Here is a 20,000-nt window from a genome sequence, read left to right on the forward strand (position 1 = left end):
AAAAAGGGTTAGGGTAGGTTTTGGACAAAGGAAGGGGTAGGGGAAAGAAGGTGGAGGAAAAGAAGGAGGGGGAGAAAAAGGGGGGGAAGAACAGATCCAGCACTGCCAAAACCTGGAATTGCCTTTTCAGAGAAATGTTTCTTCACATCTGACAGTTGGGTAATTAAACTTCACACATCTATAAAGCAAGTTGAAGCTTGGTGGAATGGCTGTGTGGGTAGGTAGGTGGGCCCGGGGTGGGGTGGACAGCAGGCGTGGGGGTGGGGGGAGATTGGCAAGTGGGAAAGTGGGAAAGTGGAGGTAGTGGTGGTGGTGATGGCGTGGTGTTGTTGGTTGTAGCAATAGTAAAGGTAGTGGTGGTGGTGGTGGTGTTGTTTGTTATGGTAACTGTGGAGGAAGCAGTGGTGATGGTGGCTGTAGTTGTCATGATGGTGGTGGTGGTAGTAGTGGTGATGAGGATGATGGTTCTCCCCCTCCCCCCGCCGGTGGTGGTGGTCATGGTTGTTAATGGTGGTGATGTCAGCACAAGAAAGTGAGGTGGAGAAACTATAGATGTGATGCAGATATGGAAGGCAGGGAGGAGGGAGAGGGGGGAGAGAGAGAGAAATAGAGAGAGAGAGAGAGAGAGGGAGGTGAGGAGAGCAAGAGAGCAGGGGTTGGCGGGGGAGGGGAAGGGAAGGGAAGGGAAGGGAAGGAGAGCAACAGAATGGAACCTAACTGGCTACTTTAATGGCTGTAATCACTGATGCATGAAGCATGCCTTCTGTTGGTTTCAGAAAAACTAGTAGTGTCTTTGATGATGATGATGATGATGATGATGATGGAGGTGGCGGTGGTGGTGGAGGAGGCAGTGATTGACGATAATGGCTATGATGACTATGTTGATTGATGATGGTGGCGATGGAGATGATGATGATGATGATGATGGTGGTGGTGGTGATGGTGGTGATTGATTGTGGTGAAGACATGGTTAGGAAGACATTAGGATTCTCTAATAATTGGTGCAGAAGTTGGAGAGGAAGGCAAAAAGGCGGGTGGTGGTGGGGGTGGAGGGGCTTGTGTGTGGGGGGAGTAACGACAGACAGGGGTTGGATAGAGGAGAGAGGAAGGAGGGAGAAAGAGAGAGAGAGGCAGAAGGAAACACAGAGAGATGTAATAAAGTATAGAGGAGAGAGAGAGAGAGAGAGAAAACTTGTTTTTCACTTGTTTCAATCGTAAGACTGCGGCCATGCTGGAGCACCATCTTGGAGAGTTTTAGTTGAACGAATTGTCCTCAGTGCTAATTTTTTTTAAAGCCCGGTACTTATTCTATTGGTCTCTTTTGCCGAACCACTAAGTCATGGGGATGTAAACACACCAACACCAGTCGTCAAGCAGTGGTGGGGGTGACAAACACATACACACACCCACATCTGATGAGTAGATAGGGAGAAAATTATCCTAGTGGGTACCATACAAGCACTCAGTTATATTACCGAGTTGTAGGGATGCGGTATCTTGTTATGCAAACATGATATAGAATTAAGTCTATTAAATGTTTTTATGAGTCAATACTGTGTTCTTCTGTGTTAGCAGTGCACTTTACATCACTTGTTAATGCAAATGGCACCCATGCTGGTGGCACGTTAAAACAACCACTCTTGGAGTGGTTGGTGTTAGGAAGGGCATCCAGCCGTGGAAAAACCATCCCAAAGCAGACTGGAGCCTGGCGCAACCCTCTAGAGTGCCAGCCCAGTCAAACCGTCCAACCCATGCCAGCATGGACAATGGACGTTAAATGATGATGATGATGATGATATATAAATATATATGTGACAGGCTTCTTTCAGTTTCCATGTACCAGATTCACTCACAAGGCTTTGGTTGGCCCAAGGGTATAATAGAAAACACTTGCCCATGGTGCTATGTAGTGAAACTGAACCTGGAACCATGTGGTTGAGAAGCAAAATTCTTACCACACAGTCAAGCTGAAGAAAAGGGATACAAAAAGTCTGAGGAAGAGAGAGAGAGAATGAAAGAAGCAGAAAATGAGAGAGAGAGAGAGAGAGAGAGAGAGAGAGATAGAGAGAGAGAGAGAGATTAATGGTGGTGGGTGGGTTACAAAGGGACCCCTTCTCACAAAGAAAAAAAAACAAATTACAGAGTTAGGCATTGTTAAACCTCAGTGTAGGGGGTTTAAAACAGGTTTGTAGGAAGAGGACACAAGGATGATAGAAGATCTAATCCCACTGGATCCATTGTGGCTCTTGTTGGAGTCCACAAAGTTCAAGGAATAGAAAGGCACAAAAATGGTAAAATAAACAAATAAGTACTGGGGTGGTTGTGGTTTTGGAGATCAGAGAAACAAAAAAAAAAAAAAAAAAATTGCAAATAGAAAAACAGATGAATGTTGGTGACTGGAAAAGCATCCACCCATGAAATCTTATCTGATAATTAATTCCTATCCAAGCTGTGTTTGCGAGGAAATATAGAGATTAAAGGAAGAAACGAAATGAGAAATCCACCCTTAGAAGCTTCTATATAGTTTCCATCTCCCTAATTTCTCAGGGTTGTGTGTGCTGTTTTCTTGTTCTTGGATTCAGACTATTGAAAAAGAAAGTGGTAATTGGGAGAGAGAGAGAGGGGGGGAGCAAAGGGAGGGAAAGAGAGAGTAGGAGAGAGAAAGCGAGAGGGAGGGAGGCAGAGGTGGGGTGGGGGTAGATGACCATCACTGACCTCTTTCTGTGAATACAGGGATTTTGCCACAATGTCCAACAACTTCCTGGTTTCTGCCTGGAACTCATGTTTGTCACCGGAACCTGGAAAAGTGGTAAGAACAACAGAAATGGTAATAATAATAATAATAATAATAATAATAATAATAATAATAATGATAATAATAATAATGATAATAATAATAATAATGATAATAATAATAATAATAATAGTAATAATAATAAGAAGAACAACAACAAATCTAGATACAATAGGTGCATGTGATAAAAAAGACAGGATGGTCACAGTTGGAGCGTCTGTGATCATAGGTGTGCTTGATTAAGGCAGACTCAGAATTAAATATCATCATCATCAGCGACAGTAACCACCATCATCATCAACAATATGAAACAGTGTGTGTGTGTGTGTGAAGGTATTGTATGTGTGTGTTTATGAAGGTAATGTATGTGTGTGTGTGTGTGTGTGTGTGCGTGTTCATGAAGGCAGTGTGTGTTTGTGAAGGTATTGTGTGTGTTCGCAACAATAGTACGTGTGCATTCGTATGAAGATTGTGTGTGTGTGTGTGTGTGTGTGTGTGTGTGTGTGTGTGTAAGAGTGAAGTGTGTGGCAATGACAGCTTTTGTGTGAAAGTAAGTGAATGCTGTGTGTATGGCGTAGGTGTGTGTGTATGTATGTGTGTGTGTGTGTTCATGCATGCATGTATGTGTGTGTGTGTGTGTGTATGCTAATTAAGGAAACTATACAAAACATTTCGACTGGTGCCTTGGATTTGTCTTTGATTGGGAATGTGTGTGTGTGAAAGGGAGATATACAGAGAGAGAGAGAGGTACTAAAGAGGATGATGTGTAAAGAAAGCAATACACACACACACACACGCACGCTCCGGCCAGCTGCCCACAACATCCTCTCCTTCGACTGCCACCCTCCCGCACTCTCACGTAGATCAGAGAGGCTAGTTATGGAAGACAGAGAATTGACCAATAGGAGCAATTACAAGAGGCATTTAGGTTGGGATAATTGGAACAAATATAGAAATCTCATTTAGAAGACATTGAATGCCTCCAAGACAAATTCTATAACACAAACAACAACAGCCGCCACCACCACCACCACCACCACCACCACCACCACTGTCACCGCCACCACCACCACCACCACTACCATCATCAACAATACAATCCCCATCATGACCAACACCAAGAACAAAACAAGTGTTGTCTTATCATGTAGAGCTTCTACATGGTCACTTAATTTGCAAGAAATAGGAGTCCAAGATCCCTCAAATCATCGTAGAAAAAGGGTAAGTTGGGTACTGTGGATCCGGGTTGGTTCCTTGCACACAGGGGAAAGCCAAGATGGTCAAAGACGGAAGGAGTTTGATCCCTGGCTCTGTCTGATCAGAACTCGAGGGGCTACAAAAAAATAAACAACAACAACAACACAAGTACAGACAAGAAGTTTCCTTCACAGTTGTGAAATCCCGGGTTCAAACTGGCAGTGTGGCACCTTGGGACAAAAGTCTAGTAAATGAAATTAGGGTAATGGGAATGGTGGATAAAAATTTACACAAAAGTTCCTTCTTGAGCCATGGCTGGCTCATAAGGGCCAGTTTCCCGGTTTCATTGACATATAGGTTCCCCACCTGGACGGGACGCCAGTCCATCACAGGTGAGCTGCTAGATGCAGGGGGAAAAAGTGAGAGAAAGTTGCGGCAAAAGAGTCAGCAGAAGTTCACCATTATTTTCTGCCAGAACTACATGGAGCTTAGATGTTTCGCTCATAAACACACACATCACCCGGCCTGAGATTCATACCCGCGATCCCTCGACCGCGAGTCCGCTGCTCTAACTATTAGGCCATGTGCCTCCACTTGCTGCAATGTCTGCTTTAGCATAATTTTCGTGGCCGGATGTCCTTCCTAACACCAACCACTTTATAATATATACCAGGCATGTTTTGCGTACCATCAGTAAGTGGGAGATCACCTTAAAAGTCTTATTGGTGAGTGTGTGTGTGTGTGTGTGTGTGTGTGTGTGTGTGTGTTTGTGTATTTTGTGTGTAGGCCAACACACACACACTTATTATTGTTCCTTATGTATATTGATTCTTTCCAAAGAACTGAGGCAAACCGTTGCTTCTGGGGTCGTCCCTAGTGGTACTTTATTTGATTGGTTAGGTGTGAGCTTTCATTACCTGATGTATTTGTAGAGGATTCCTATGTCTGTACGTCTCCTGAAACAGTTTGATGCGTCTTGAAACGTGCGCATACATGTGTGTGTGAGTATTTTGAAACAGAACGAAGGCAATTAATATGAGAGAACAGAAAACAAACAAAAACAAAAAAAAAAGACATCGTGTTTGGCAGTTTTCGAAAACGAGCTATTTTAGAGGGAAGAAATAATCCGATTTATCGAATTACTATATACTCACTTATTTGCGAAGAGGCCAGAAAATTGCTTTACAGGGGAGGTCACTCTAATGTTATTACTAATTAAGGTACAAAATATTACTGGACGAGGGAAAAGAAAGAAAGAGAGAAAAAAAGAAGGAAAAAATGTAGTGTTCTGATGTGAATTTATGTTACTGCTTAAGTAAGATCATTTCATGTTACCTACAGAGGAGTTTAAAATATATAATTTAAGAACTGACTATCAATATAATTATATAGATAGACTGTTGTAAAAGATGGCTTGATACTGCATAAGCAACACATATCTGGTTTCTGAAAACCAACAATATATTCTTGATTATTAACTCTTGAAAATATTCTTGCACGGGACACAATTCCAGATGGCACTGGATCTATCTGTCAGTCTCATAACACCTGAAAACGTACAAATTCAAACAGTCTTCTGTGTATTTGTTTTAACCCTTTCGTTATCATATTCTTGTTGAAATATGCTTTTGTTTCGATTGATTTTGTAAAATAACAAGAAATTTTATTCAAATGATTTTTTTGTCATTATTAAACTTGAATTTGGAATATGAATTTAACATGGAATTTTAAAGGAAAGATTTACCGTGAATCATTTTAAAAACGGTGAAATTTTATCTTAGAAACAGGGGCGGTCTCAAAAGGGTTTAAGGAAGTTATGAACTCCACCGCTGCCGCCACCGCCACCACCACCACCACCTCCACCAGGTTAGAAATAGTTGAGAACCCACTGGACTTGAAAGTATCTTTAGGACTTAATAGTGAAGCTTGTTGAGCACTTTTTTTTTTCAACTTTTGAGGTTTGATTCTCCATGTCTATTTCTAATTGCATTTATAACCAAAATATTTACTGAGTGTACCTGTTTTTTTTTAGTTATCATTATGTAATTAACAATCACACATGCATAACATTACTTTTAATATCAATGATTACTTACATAAAAAAAAAAAAACTAAGTCCTTTCTATAATAGTATCAACTCAAATAATAATCTGACCACAAGCAAAGACGCTATAAGCATTTGAATAAGCAAACTCCTTTTAAGGTATTTTCTGCTCAACCTTTACAGAACTGAGTTTTTAATTTAGGACATGTTCTACAAGAAATTTAGAGTTGATTAGCAACTCTTAGATAAAGCTATAACTTAAAATCTAATTAAATACTTTCTTGTAGTAACTGAACATGAGAAAGGCTATCAAACTTGAAATATCAACTAAAATGCTGAATAAACACACAGAATTAATTTCTTCATGCCCCCACATGTGAAAACATCTCCTTAAATAACCTGACAACATACCAAAAATAGTAGCATGAAATCAGAACAGAACGCATGCCCCCCCCCCCCCCCCTCCACCCTGTCACCTTTCCCTCTTCAATTAATATTTTGCACCTTATTTAGTAATCACCTGACCTCTTTCGCAAATAAATGAATAATTAGCTGTTCAATAAATTAGATTATTTGTTTCACCTAAAATAGCTTGATTTTTAAAAATCCATAAAGGAAAAAAAATAATAAACTTTTCTCTTCTCTTCCATTTTTAATAAATTTAGACGTTAACCGCTGTCATTTCAACAGATAAACAAACACACAAACAAATGCATTCATACACAACATTATAACAAGTAGACACACATTTACATCAAACTTTTGAAACAAACACACAGATATAAAATCCCACAAATACAAATATATTCAGCTGTTGGTCACTGTATCACTGTACCAGCCAGACTATCACATTATACATCACTAGTCACAATGCGCTTCCTTGCATTGCTGTAGCTTTCAAATGATGCCACTCTGCTCGCTAGGTGAGCAGGCCAACATTCCCCTGTGAACGGAATGCCAGTTGGTCCCGCATTTACAGCTGAGTGGACTGGATCAATGTTAAGTGAAGTGTTTTGCTTAAGAACACAATGTGCTGCTTGGTCTGGGAATTGAAACTACAATCTTACAGTTGTGAGAGCAACACCCAAACCACTTGGCCATGCACTATTGTATGCCAAAAATAAGAACATTCTGCATGGGCGCAGGAGTGGCTCTGTGGTAAGTAGCTTACCAACTACATGGTTCCGGGTTCAGTCCCACTGCTTGGCACTTTGGGCAAGTGTCTTCTACTATAGCCTCAGGCCAACCAAAGCCTTGTGAGTGGATTTGGTAGACAGAAACTGAAAGAAGCCCGTCGTATATATGTATATGTATATATATAGATATATGTGTGTGTGTTTGTCCCCCCAGCATCGCTTGACAACTGATGGTGGTGTGTTTACGTCCCCGTAACTTAGCGGTTTGGCAAAAGAGACCGAAATAATAAGTACTTAGGCTTACAAAGAATAAGTCCTGGGGTCGATTTGCTCGACTAAAGGTGGTGCTCCAGCATGGCCGCAGTCAAATGACTGAAACAAGTAAAAAAGAGTATGGGATGTTGAACTGTCTAGATGGGTAATAAATCTCAATTAGATGTAAATGAGGTTGTGATAGTTTAATCAGCCATACTGACATGGAAAGCATGGATGTGTGGCTAAGAAGTTTGCTTTAGAACCACATGGTTTCAAGTTCAGTTCCACTGCGTGGCACAGTAGACAAGTGCTTTCTGCTATGGTTCCAGGTCAACCAATTCTTTGTCAATGAAGGTGGTAGATAAAAATGTGTGTGTGTGTGTGTGTGCACGTGCATGATGTTTTAGTGTGCATGCACATAGGCTTTTCATGGCTGTGTGTGTGTTTGTGTGTGCATGTGTGTGTGTGCATGTGTGTGTGTGCATGTGTGTGTGTGTATTTGTGTGTATATGTGTTTGCCCCCTTCTAGCTTGATAACCAGTGTTAGTTTATTTACATCCTGATAATCCTTCAAGGATGGGGGGGGATACCCAGGCCCCTGCATGGCTGCAGTCCAATGACTGAAACAACTAAACCACACACACACAGAGTACAGAGTACAGAGTACAGATAGAGGATTATCAGTTGAAGTAAGACATGTGAAACCATGTTACGAGTTTAATAATTTATATTAAACCATGGCATTGATTAATAATCTCAGTGAAAACCACAATATGGATTAAATAATCTATGTGAAACTTAGGTATTGATGTACTTTCAGTGTGTCAGTGCACTTGTGTGTGTGTGTACGTACATGTGTTGACCATATGGTCAGGATTCCAACAGAGAACCTGCAGTGTAACTAATCTATATAAGATCAATATCTAGTCTGTTGAGACAATGAAGCGAGAGAGAGAGAGAGAGAGAGAGAGAGAGAACATGTGTGAAGGAGTTATATTGGAAAAGATGTACCACCACCACCTTTGCCTTCGTCATCATCATCATCACCACCACCAATCTTGCCATCATCATCATCATCACCACCACCACAACCACTACCACCTTTGCCATTGTTACCACCACCACCACTACCACCTTCACCATTGTCATCATCATCATCATCATTATCATCGCCACCACACTTGCCACCACCACCACCACCACCACCACCACCACCACCACCACCCTTGCCATCATCATCACCATCGTTATCATCCTTTAATGTTCACTTTTCTATACTTGCATGTGTTGAACAGAGTTCATTGAGGCAGATTTTCTAAGGCTGTCAGCACCTTTCTTGTCAGCAACCTGTCCGTTTCCAAACGAGGTAATATTTCCTCCTCAGGGACCAGACATGTTTTTGCAGAACATTGGACATGAACGGCACCACTCATATGACAGTGACACTCGTTTACAACAATCACACACGATGTCAAGGCCGTGCGACACCAACAAAAACACACATACACAGCACTACACCACATCACATGACATTATGCATATATGACAGGCTTCTTTCAGTTTCCATCTACCAAACCCACTCACAAATCCTTGGTCAACCCGAGACTTATAGTAGAAGACCCAAGGTGCCATACAGTGGAACTGAACTTGGAACCATCTAAAAAATGAGGGAGGGGGGAAGAAAAATGACAGAAAAAGGGGAGGAGGGAGTAAGAGGACAAGAGAGAGAGAGAGAGAAAGGAAAAATAAAGGGGAAGAGAAATGACCGAGTAGATAGAGAGAGATGGGAGGAGGAGGAGAGAGTAAGAGGGTGAGAGAGAAAGATATAAGGAAAATGAGGGTGGGGGAAGAGAAATGACTGAAGATGAGAGGGAGGTGAGAAGATATGGAAATAGAGGCAGAGAGTTGGAAAGAGAGAGGGAGAGAGGGAGAGAGAGAAGGGGGAAAGACAGTGGAGTGGGGGAGATGGGGGGGAGCAGCTCCCCAGAAAAGTTGCAGACAAGATGTAAGGTAAAGAAGAAGCCTCAGATGAAAGGTAAATCAGGTGAGGGAAGTTAAGCCAGAGAGAAGAAGAATAGGGGAAAGGTAAGACATGAGGAGGGTGGGTGGGGAGGGGGGAGGGCGTAGGAGATGAAAGAGAGAGAGAGTTTGGTGTAGGGGTTAGAGATAAAGGGGTTAGATAGAGATGAAGAGAAAAGGTAAGGCAAGATGAAAGGGATGTGGGGTGTGAGGAAGGGGGTGGGGAGAGGGACAGATTACAAAACGGAGGGAGAGTGGGGGAGAGAGAAAGCTGGAGACAGAGAGAGCTGGAGGCAGAGAAAGAGAGAGAGAGCTGGAGAGAGTGTGGGCTGCAGAGAGAAGAGAGAGAGAGAGAGAGAGAGAGAGAGATGGAGAAAGTGAGGTAAAGTGAAAAAGAGATTAGAAGAGAGGGAGTGGGGAGGAGAGAGAAAAAGAGAGTATGGAGAAGGGAGAGAGTGAGAGAGAGAGAAAGATACAGAATGACAAACAGAAGCGAGAGATAGATAAACAGATAGGGAGAGTGAGTGTGAAAAGGAGGGTTGAGTGAGGGAGAGAGAGTACGACTACTGAAGTACATCATCACTATCACCATCACCAGGTGTCGTCTGCTCCAGGGGACTTGAGTCTATCAAGTTAAATTCAACATCACCCATCAAATCCCCAATCCCCCCACACACACAGTCAAAGAAACACACATCAAGTCACACCACAACATTCAAAATATTCTCCCCCTCCCCGCGCCTCTCTCTAGTGTTGACACAACCCCACCCCCACCATCCATCCCTTCAATCACTCTTTCTTCCTCAATCCGTCCAATCATCCAACCCTTCATCCAACTCTCTCCCTGTCTCTCTCTCTGTACCTTGTCTAACTCTTTCTTTCCACACCTCTAACCACCACCATGTCACGTTTTATGAAGAAAGAGGAAGCAGATTGCGTGAGTAGAAGGAAGAGCAGCAACGTGCGAGTGTAGGAGGTGGAGAATGCTTGAAGGGGAGGAGGAGAATGCGTGAGGAGGGGGGGAGCAGAATGCATGAGGGCAGGGAGGAAGACGATGTGCGAGTAGAGGGAGGAGGAGCAGAATGCGTGAAGATGAGAAAGCGTGAATATAAAGAGGAGGAAGAGAAGAATATGTGAGATGAGGGAGAAGCAGAATGCGTGAAGAGGAGAAAGCGTGAGGATAGAGGGGAGGAAGAGAAGAATGTGTGCGTAGAAGGAGGAGAAGCAGAATGCGTGAGGATAGAGAAGAGGAAGAGGGGAAGAATGTGAGTAGAGGGAAGAGAAGCAGGATGCGTGAGGGGAGAAAACGTGAATATGAGGAGGAGGAGGAGGAGGAGGAAGAGAAGAATGTGTGAGTAGAGGGAGGAGAAGCAGAATGCGTGAGGATAGAGAAGAGGAAGAGGGGAAGAATGTGAGTAGAGGGAAGAGAAGCAGGATGCGTGAGGGGAGAAAACGTGAATAGGAGGAGGTGGAAGAAGTGAAGAATGTGTGAGTAGAGGGAGGAGAAGCAGAATGCGCGAGGATAGAGAGAGAGAGAGAGAGAGAGAGAGGGATGAAGAATGAGTAAATAGAAGGGACGAGGGGGTGGGAAAGAGAATGCGTGAGTAGTTAGTGGGGGGAGGGGAAGTAGAAAGAGTGAGAGAGGGAGGGGAGTTGTGCACGGAAAGAGAAGAGATTGGTTGGTGGAAGGGTTGGGGTGAGGGAGCAAAGCTGGGAGCCAAATCAGACGTTGAAGAGAGAGAGGGGGGAGAAAGAGGAGGGTAGAGAGAGAGGGAGAGAGAACTATGTCCTAATCGATGGAGGGGAGGAAGGAGAGGAAATGTCTTTTCAAAACTTCACCCCCACCCCCACCACCAGCTACAACAGTCACGTAATTATCAAATACTATTGTTACAATACAACCAAATTGACCACGGCCGGCCACCACCACCACTGCCGTTGTTATGCAATCACCAGTAGTAACACGATCCTCACACCTCACTCCTACCCGCGCTTCCTCAATATCGGAATAACCACCACCACCACCGCGACGGCCACCCATCGCCACTACCGTCACCATAGTTACACAATGACCGTCAGTTTAACAATTCTCATCCCGCACCTCCTCACCATCAGAATAACCGTCACCACCACCAGTTATGTAACCACCATCAATGCACCCCCCACACACACTGCCTCTCCACGCCTCCTTATCATCAGAATAGCCACCACCATTACCACCACTACCACCACCACTACCATCATCATCATCAGTATTCTTCCCATACCTCCTTATTGCCAGAATAACCAGCACCGCCATCACCGCCGCCTTCAAGCATCGCCACCAACGTCGACGCCCAATAAACTCCGCATCCTTTGGTCATCACACGACCGAAACCCCCACCGCCATCGCCGCCGCAGTTAAAATATTAGGTCACAGCCATCACACCGCTACATCACACCTCTTAATCATTAGGAACGCCATCACTGTCAAGACACACACACACACACACACACACGCCGGCATCATCCTCATCAGCAGTACCGTCATCATCAGCATCAGCTTCCTCGTAGTTTTCACTGCGTTAAGAACAATAAATAACAACAGGAACAATACCATTGAAGATGTTGGGAAAATAACAAAGACGCGAGATAAACATCGACAAAAGAGAGAACAGGATTGAAAAAGGAAGAAAAAAAGGCGAAAGAGACGGACAAATGCAAATGAATCAGAGAAAAGATATGAAAAAGGAGAGTTTAACAGACACAAAACATTTCTATAATATACGGGATGTGTGTGTGAGTGTCTATATTCTTTTATTTGTTTCAGTCCTTTGACTGCGGCCAAGTTGGAGCACCGCCATCAGTCGAACAAAATCGACCGCAGGGCTTATTCTTTGTAATACTTATCCTATCGGCCCCCTTTGCCGAACCGCTAAGTTACGGAGACGTAAACACAGAACACAAACACACATATATATATATATATGTATGTATATATATACGACGGGCTTCTTTCAGTTTCTGTCAACCAAATTCACTCACAAGCCTTTGGCCCGCCCGAGGCTATAGAAGAAGACACTTGCCCAATGTGCCACGCAGTGGGACTGAACCCAGAGCCATGCGGTTGGGAAGCAATCTTCTTACCACACAGCCTCTCCTGTATGTATGTATGTATGTATGTATGTATGTATGTATGTATGTATGTATGTATGTATATGCGTGGCTCTGTGGTAAGAAGCTCGCTTCCCAACTACATGGTTCCGGGTTCAGTCCCACTGCGTGGCACCTGGGGCAAGTGTCTTCTACTATAAGCTTCTGGCTGACCAATGCGTTGTGAGTGCATTTGGTTGATGGAGACTGAAAGAAGCCCGTCGTATATATATGTGTGTCTGTGTATTTATGTGTGTTTTAGTGTCTGTCCCCCATCACTACTTGACAACCGGTGTTGGTGTGTTTATGTCTCCGTAACTTAGCGGTTCAGCAAGAGATTGATAGAGTAAGTACTAAGCTTTTAAATAGTCATGGCCGCAGTCAAATGACTGAGACAAGTAAAAGAATAACACACACTCACACACACATATGCGCCCTTCCACCGCTTGACAACCGGTGTTGGTGTGTTTACGTCAGTGTAACTTAGCTGCTCGGCAAAAGACATTCGATAGAACAAGTACCAGGCTTTTAAAGAAATAAACAATGGGGTGAATACATTCAACTAAAAGTTCTACAAAGCGGTGCCCCAGCATAGCCGCAGTCTAATTACTGAAACAAGTAAAAGATAAAGAAAGGTTTCCTCCTCACCCGTCCATCCCGAAGTCTATTTATGACGATACCACCACCATCTCCACCACCAACAGCAGCGGTAAAAAGACTACAAGATGTGTGTGTGGGGGAATGTGTGCGCGAGAGCGTGTTTAAGTATTACACATATACAAATTTGTTTGTGTGTGTGTGTGTGTATAGAAAATGAAGAAACGACGAGACAATAATGTTTGTTACAATTGAATTTAGTGTGAAAGAGAGACGGTGTGTGTGTGTGATTAAAGCTTAAGTAGATAAGCAGCACGAACGAACGAACATCTATCCATCTCTCTCTCTCTCTCTCTATCTATCTATTTCTCTTTCTCTCTCTCTGTGTCTCTATCTCTTTCTCTTTCTCTATCTATCTCTCTTTCTCTCTCTCTCTATATTTCTATCTATCTATCTATCGACCTACCTACCTACCAATGTCTGCCTGTTTTTCACTAGCATTGTGTGCGCGCGTGTACGTGTGTGACACAGGTCATCACTTTACTGAATTGAAGTTCTTGTCTGCTGGCAATAATGCACAAAGTAGTGACACTGCGCTCAGGCACAGTTCGTCCTGTATTTATTTGGTGCCCTGAGACACACGAATACTACACACACGCACACACAGATGTACTGTTAGACATTGTTCTTTCTGTGTGTATGTATGTAATGCATTTTGCGTAAACACACCCATACATAGTATTACACACACACGTCCATACACACAGGTGATATATTATAAGACGCACACGCGCACACACACACAAACAAACAAAAGCAGAGATTGCCCTCGTTTACGATATATTGCTCTTATCAGACTGGATAGGTGCAGCGTTTATAATAATAATTATTATTTCTACTCTTTCACAAGGCCTTAAAATTTTGGGAGGAATGGGGCTAATCGGTTATATCGACCCTAGTGTGTAACTGGTACTTAATTTATCGACCCCCGAAAGGATGAAAACGCAAGGTCAACCTCGTCGGAATTGGAACTCAGAACGAAGCGGCGGGCGAAATATCGCTAAGCATTTCGTCCAGCGTGCTAACGATTCTGCCAACTAGCCGCCTTAATAATAATAATAATAATCGTTTCTACTATAGGCACAAGGCCTAGAATTTGTGGGGAAGGGGATAGTTGATTACATCGACCCCAGTACGCAACTGGTACTTAATCTATTGACCCTCAAAGGATGAAAGGCAAAGTCGACCTTGGCGGAATTTGAACTCAGAACGAATCGACGGGCGAAATACAGCTAAGCATTTCGCCCGGCGTGCTAACGATTCTGCCAGCTCACCGCCTTATAATGATTTCTTTATAAAAACCATAAAGCAAAACCTTATGGACAGCACAGGACAAAACAAAGAACGTGTGTGTGTGTGTGTGTGTGTGTGTGTGTGTGTGTGTGTGTGTGTGAGTATCACACGTACAATCCCACCCCCACTTGTATGTTATTTGCATAAGTGTATATTAGAAGTCAAAACTAAAATATTGAAATAACGAAAAGTAGGTGAAGTGCGTAAATAGGAATAGAAATTGAATGTGAGTTGGTAAATGTAAGTGGCTGAGAGAGAGGGAGGGAGAGAGAGAGAGGGGGAGGGAGAGAAAACAAGTGTCTTGCATATATTTAAAGATGGAATAATACATAGACACATTTTGTATTTGTACACGAATATAATCTTTACGTAAGTATGTGCGCGCACACACACACACGTATGTATATATTAGACAATGAGCACAAAAAGAAGGCAACACGAGAAAGACAAACTTTGACAAATGTATTTGTTTAACAATTGAAGAGAAACAGTTTTGATGTTTCAGTGTGTGTGTGTGTGTGTGTATACTACATATGCGGGAAATTCTGTCTGTGGGTGTGTTTGTGGAGTTGTTAGCTAACTCCTTCAACATCATTTTATCGATCTTGACGAAACTTGACACGTGAGTAGAACTCATGCCTGGAAACCTCATACTCAGATTGTTGAAAAAAAAAATCGATAATAGGGCCCCTGGAAGGGATCCTTATATATACCTAATATACTTCATTTTAACAGCCAAGGGAAATAACCCATTCATTTTCCTAAATCATTTGGAGTGGATTTGGTAGACGGAAACTGAAAGAAGTCCGTCGTATATATGTATATGTACATATATATATATATATATATATATATATATATATATATGTGTGTGTGTTTATGTGTCTGTGTTCGTCCCCCCAACATCGCTTGACAACCGATGCTGGTGTGTTTACGTCCCCGTAACTTAGCGGTTCGGCAAAAAGACCGATAGAATAAGTACTAGGCTTACAAAGAATAAGTCCCGGGGTCGATTTGCTCGACTAAAGGCGATGCTCCAGCATGGCCGCAGTCAAATGACTGAAACAAGTAAAAGAGTATATATATATATATATATATATATATATATATATATATATATTTCCAAAGTTTCAAATTTATACATTTAAAAAGGAGAGATTCAACACTGGATTTATATATCCAATTTCTTCATTCAATGTAAACATTTCTGTTTGACTATATTTAACCATTAATCAGTTAAATATATTAATCGTCTCACACGTCATCAGGAATGATTTTCATTAGAACAAAAATCCAAAAGAAAACATAATGAATCGATCGAACAAATCAATTAAAAAAAAAACTATACCATTTTCTGTTAAACACGAGGTCTATTATATATATGTGTGTGTGTGTGTGTGTGTGTGTGTGTGTGTGTGTGTGTGTGTGTGTGTGTTGTGAGACGCTTACGTGATAGTTATCGCAGTCACCGTAACAAACGCGCAGCATCAGTGATTGCCTAACAGAAAATTCCAAAGAAGGGCTTTGACAACCAACGGCGAAAACGAACCTGCGTCAGGGTTTCAATTCTCGCTCTTGCCACCATTAAATTTCCCCCCCCCCCCATTCTAATCAAAATCACTTAATAGTCTCGGAGGAAAAAACAAAAAAAATAAAAAACAGTAGAGGACTTTCTGTTTCCAAAAGCAACGACAGCAACACTAACAACACCAAGAATCACTATACAGAGCATAAATCAACCAAGACTTTCAGCCTATTTTGACAGCGGCGTCGTCGTCGTCGGCGACGATGACGATGACGATGGTGATGATAATGCTAATGGTGATTATGATGATATTAAAACATCACAGTGATGTAATGACAATGATGAAACAATAAAAGGACTATGATGATGATGATGGTCGTGGAAGAAGAAAAAAACGCGGGGGGGGGGATCGAGGTGGTGGTGGTGGGTAGGTTAATGGCGGTTATAAAGGGGAAGGAAGAAAAAAAAAAGACGATAGTAATTATATCGGCGACCAATAACCGTTGTCATATGTGGCGATGATGATGATTGCCACCACACCACTTTTTGATCATCACGATGATGGTGGTGGTGGTGGTGAAGACGACGCAACGAAGATGGCGGCGTTACGAGGACAGCGATGACGACGACGACGATGTTGGTGATAAGAGCATCAAAGAAACACATTAAATGACAGAATTGACACTGACGACAACATAGAGATTGATGATGACGCCTACAATCAGCGCTGACGCCGATGATGTTCGTAGTGGCGGTGGTGGTGGTGGTGGTGGCGATGACAGAATTTACTATATCTGATGGCAGTGGTGCTGATGACAATGGTGAGGGTGATGACGATGATGGCGAGAGAGATGATGACGATGGTGATGATGATGGATGGTGGTGGTCATCGTCGTCGTGATAGTGATGATGATGATGATGGTACCGATGATGATGGTGATGACGACGGTGGTGACATCGGACGATGACAAAATCAATGCTTACACCGATGGTACTGATGAAAATGATAGAACATACAATCATACAGATGATGATGATGGCTGCTGTTATTGAGCTCCTGGTCAGTTCTGATTGAACAGGTATATGATCAAAACACAGACACTCCAGCCATGACCATCCACTTTTTATTGTTTTGTTTTTAGAAGGATGCAAATGAAACTGTTAAGTAATAGCTCATACATCGATTAAAAGTACTCCTTAAAAATAGGAGTGTCAAGCACTCAGCTCGCAGGCCGGATCCGGCTAGTAGTAGATTAGTCTGGCACTTCACTTAATTTTACAGATAAAGAATATTTATTACTATTATTTTTTAAAATTTCAAAGTAATATATATATATATATATAAAGAAGATAAGGATAAAAATCACGTTAATGATTTTTATCAGGTAGTCAGCATGCTATAAAAATTTATAGGTAATTAATACATTAAATTAATAATAACGTACATATGTATATAATTATACCAAGGGAGCAAGGGCGAAAACGACCTTTCTCCAGCATGCATATATATATATATATATATATATATATATATATATATATATATATATATATATATATATATATATTGCAAGGTAGCATTCAGAGGTAGACCTCAATCAGAGGCATAATTAACACCGGTTCTGATTAGTCAAATGAGTATACCTTAGAAATCTTTTGTTAATGTAACCAATAAAAAGACCTATTTCATCTTCCCTTTGTCTATACATACTGATCCAAACTTTTTTTTTTTTTTCTACGCACGTATTCGCCTTAATAGATTTTAGTGATATACACAATACTGGGAGGTTCTGCAGATGAAACAGTGCAAAGTATTGGTCTTCTCTCGAGGAAACCAGTGCTTGATAACAAAGATCTGAATGGTCATATGGATCATTCATAATCTTTGTTATCACTCCACGGACTCTCTCTGCCTCTCTCATACAGATATATGAGCAGAATAGTTGGAACGAAGCATTGTCGTCAAAACAACGACTTGTGAGAAACAACACAAGCCTATGGTTTGCACATTTACCTTGTATTTAAATATTTCGGTGTTGTGTCCCCTTCTTCAAAAAATATGCTCACATAGAAGTCAGCTTCCAACACCACATCTCCGAAGATTTCCTGAAGAAGGAGTCCTAACCCAGAAATATTAAAATTCAAAGTACAAACCATCGGCTTGTATTATTTATCATAACACGCGTTGTTTAGCTTTAAATAACAAACACACACTTGTAATCATTGCTTTAATAATATATATTTTCTCCTATCCTTCTCGATTTTTCTATTTTCATTATAGAATTTTTTTCTCAATATAAGTGACCAATTCACGATATTTCGTTATAAACACCACATCTTGAATGTCAGAAATCGGTTACGTGACCAGCGACGTTCGCGAAACTCCGAGTAGTAAACACGGACAGTCCCATCACTAAAATGAACACGAATATGTGTATGTGTGTGTGTAATTTAGCTATTACACGCTCCACAACACAGCGCCACGTAGACACACACACATAGACGGCGCTACGATCAACCACAGACATACAGCCACTACAAAAACCTGGTTATCGTTGATAATGCTAATTGTAAAATTTTTATCCAATTCCATCATGAAAGTACTTTTAATGTTTACTTCTGAAGTCCAGCAGAACCAACACCACCACTGTCGCCACTACCACCACAGCCACCACCAACGACGACGACGACGACAATAATAATAATAATAATAATAATAATAATAATAATAATAATAATAATAATAATGAACAATAATGATATCAAACAACAGCACAAAAATTAGCTACAAATGTGTGTTTCTTTTAATCAGCTTAAACTTTTAACAATTTCCACAAAAGCTATTCAAAAAAAAATATATAAGAATTAATAAAATAAAGCAAAGAAACAAAATAAATAAACGTTTGTACAGTAAAAGACAATAAAATCACGGGGGGGGGAGGAAAGGAATGGACGGTGGTGCCAAACAGAGAGAGAGGAGGGAGAAGGAGGAGGGAGAAGGAGGAGGAAGGGAGAACAAAAGGGTGGGGCGATAGGCACACACACACACACACAAAACAAGAACAAAATAAATAAAACAGTAAAAACAAAACATACACAACACAGAAAAAAATAACATAAAATAACTAAAGAAGAAGAAAAAAATCAAGAGTAACCGCGAAATGTTAATTACTTTTTAATAATCGGCTTTTGAACACAAGTTTTCAAAAAGGTACTACTGGTTTTCTGATCCCGATGACGACGACAACGACGATGACAACAACAACAGCAGTAACAACAACAAGAAGCGGTAGGGAAATAACCAACCAACCAACAACAACAACAACAAGAATATAAGCACAACACGATATTACTAATACCACCATCTATCTAACTCCAAAAGACCATGAGTCGTCACTAATACTTCAACTAACTCTAGCCTGCTTTTAAAATTCCTTCTCTTTCTAGTATCATTCCTTCTTCTTCTTCTTCTTCGTCTTCTTCTAGTCCCCCAACTCTCTCGTTTTCTTTCTTTCTCCCTCCTTTACATTTTAACTGACACTCAATTGTCACCTTGTGAATTTGTAACAGACTCTCTTAAATGAGTAAAAGCAGAAGACAGACATAAGCAACCATGCAATTAAAACTACAGCCGTCTTTTTGTTGTTGTTGTTGTTGTTTTACCCCTTTTTTTATATATATAATTTTTATTTATTATTTATTCATTCATTTATTATATTTTTTTTACCAGCGTTCTGCAACTGTGGGATTGGTTGGTTATCAAAGTTGATGGCAACTATAAAAGATCTCTTTAATTATTGCCTAAGCTAGTCTAGTCTTCACTGGGATTCCTGCAGAGCAAAACTACTATGGCTATTTCCACTTTTTAAATTTTTATTTTGCGCTTTCATTAATAAAAACACACATACACACATAACAGAGAGAGAGAGAGAGAGAGAGAGAGAGAGA

At 41.4% G+C, this 20,000-nt stretch overlaps 1 protein-coding gene across 1 annotated transcript in view; it reads right to left on the minus strand.

Annotated features, from left to right (window-relative positions):
• Window positions 1-20,000, minus strand: part of LOC106869264 (heat shock protein 75 kDa, mitochondrial-like) — a 108,679-nt gene that overhangs the window by 59,669 nt on the left and 29,010 nt on the right. The window contains exon 3 of the mRNA XM_014914931.3: window positions 2,716-2,798. Within this exon, the coding sequence (XP_014770417.1) occupies window positions 2,716-2,798 (83 nt within the window). The remainder of the gene's footprint in view (window positions 1-2,715; window positions 2,799-20,000) is intronic.

Source organism: Octopus bimaculoides, chromosome 13, assembly GCF_046866305.1.
Source record: "Octopus bimaculoides isolate indiv1 chromosome 13, ASM4686630v1, whole genome shotgun sequence".
Lineage (NCBI taxonomy): Eukaryota > Metazoa > Mollusca > Cephalopoda > Octopoda > Octopodidae > Octopus > Octopus bimaculoides.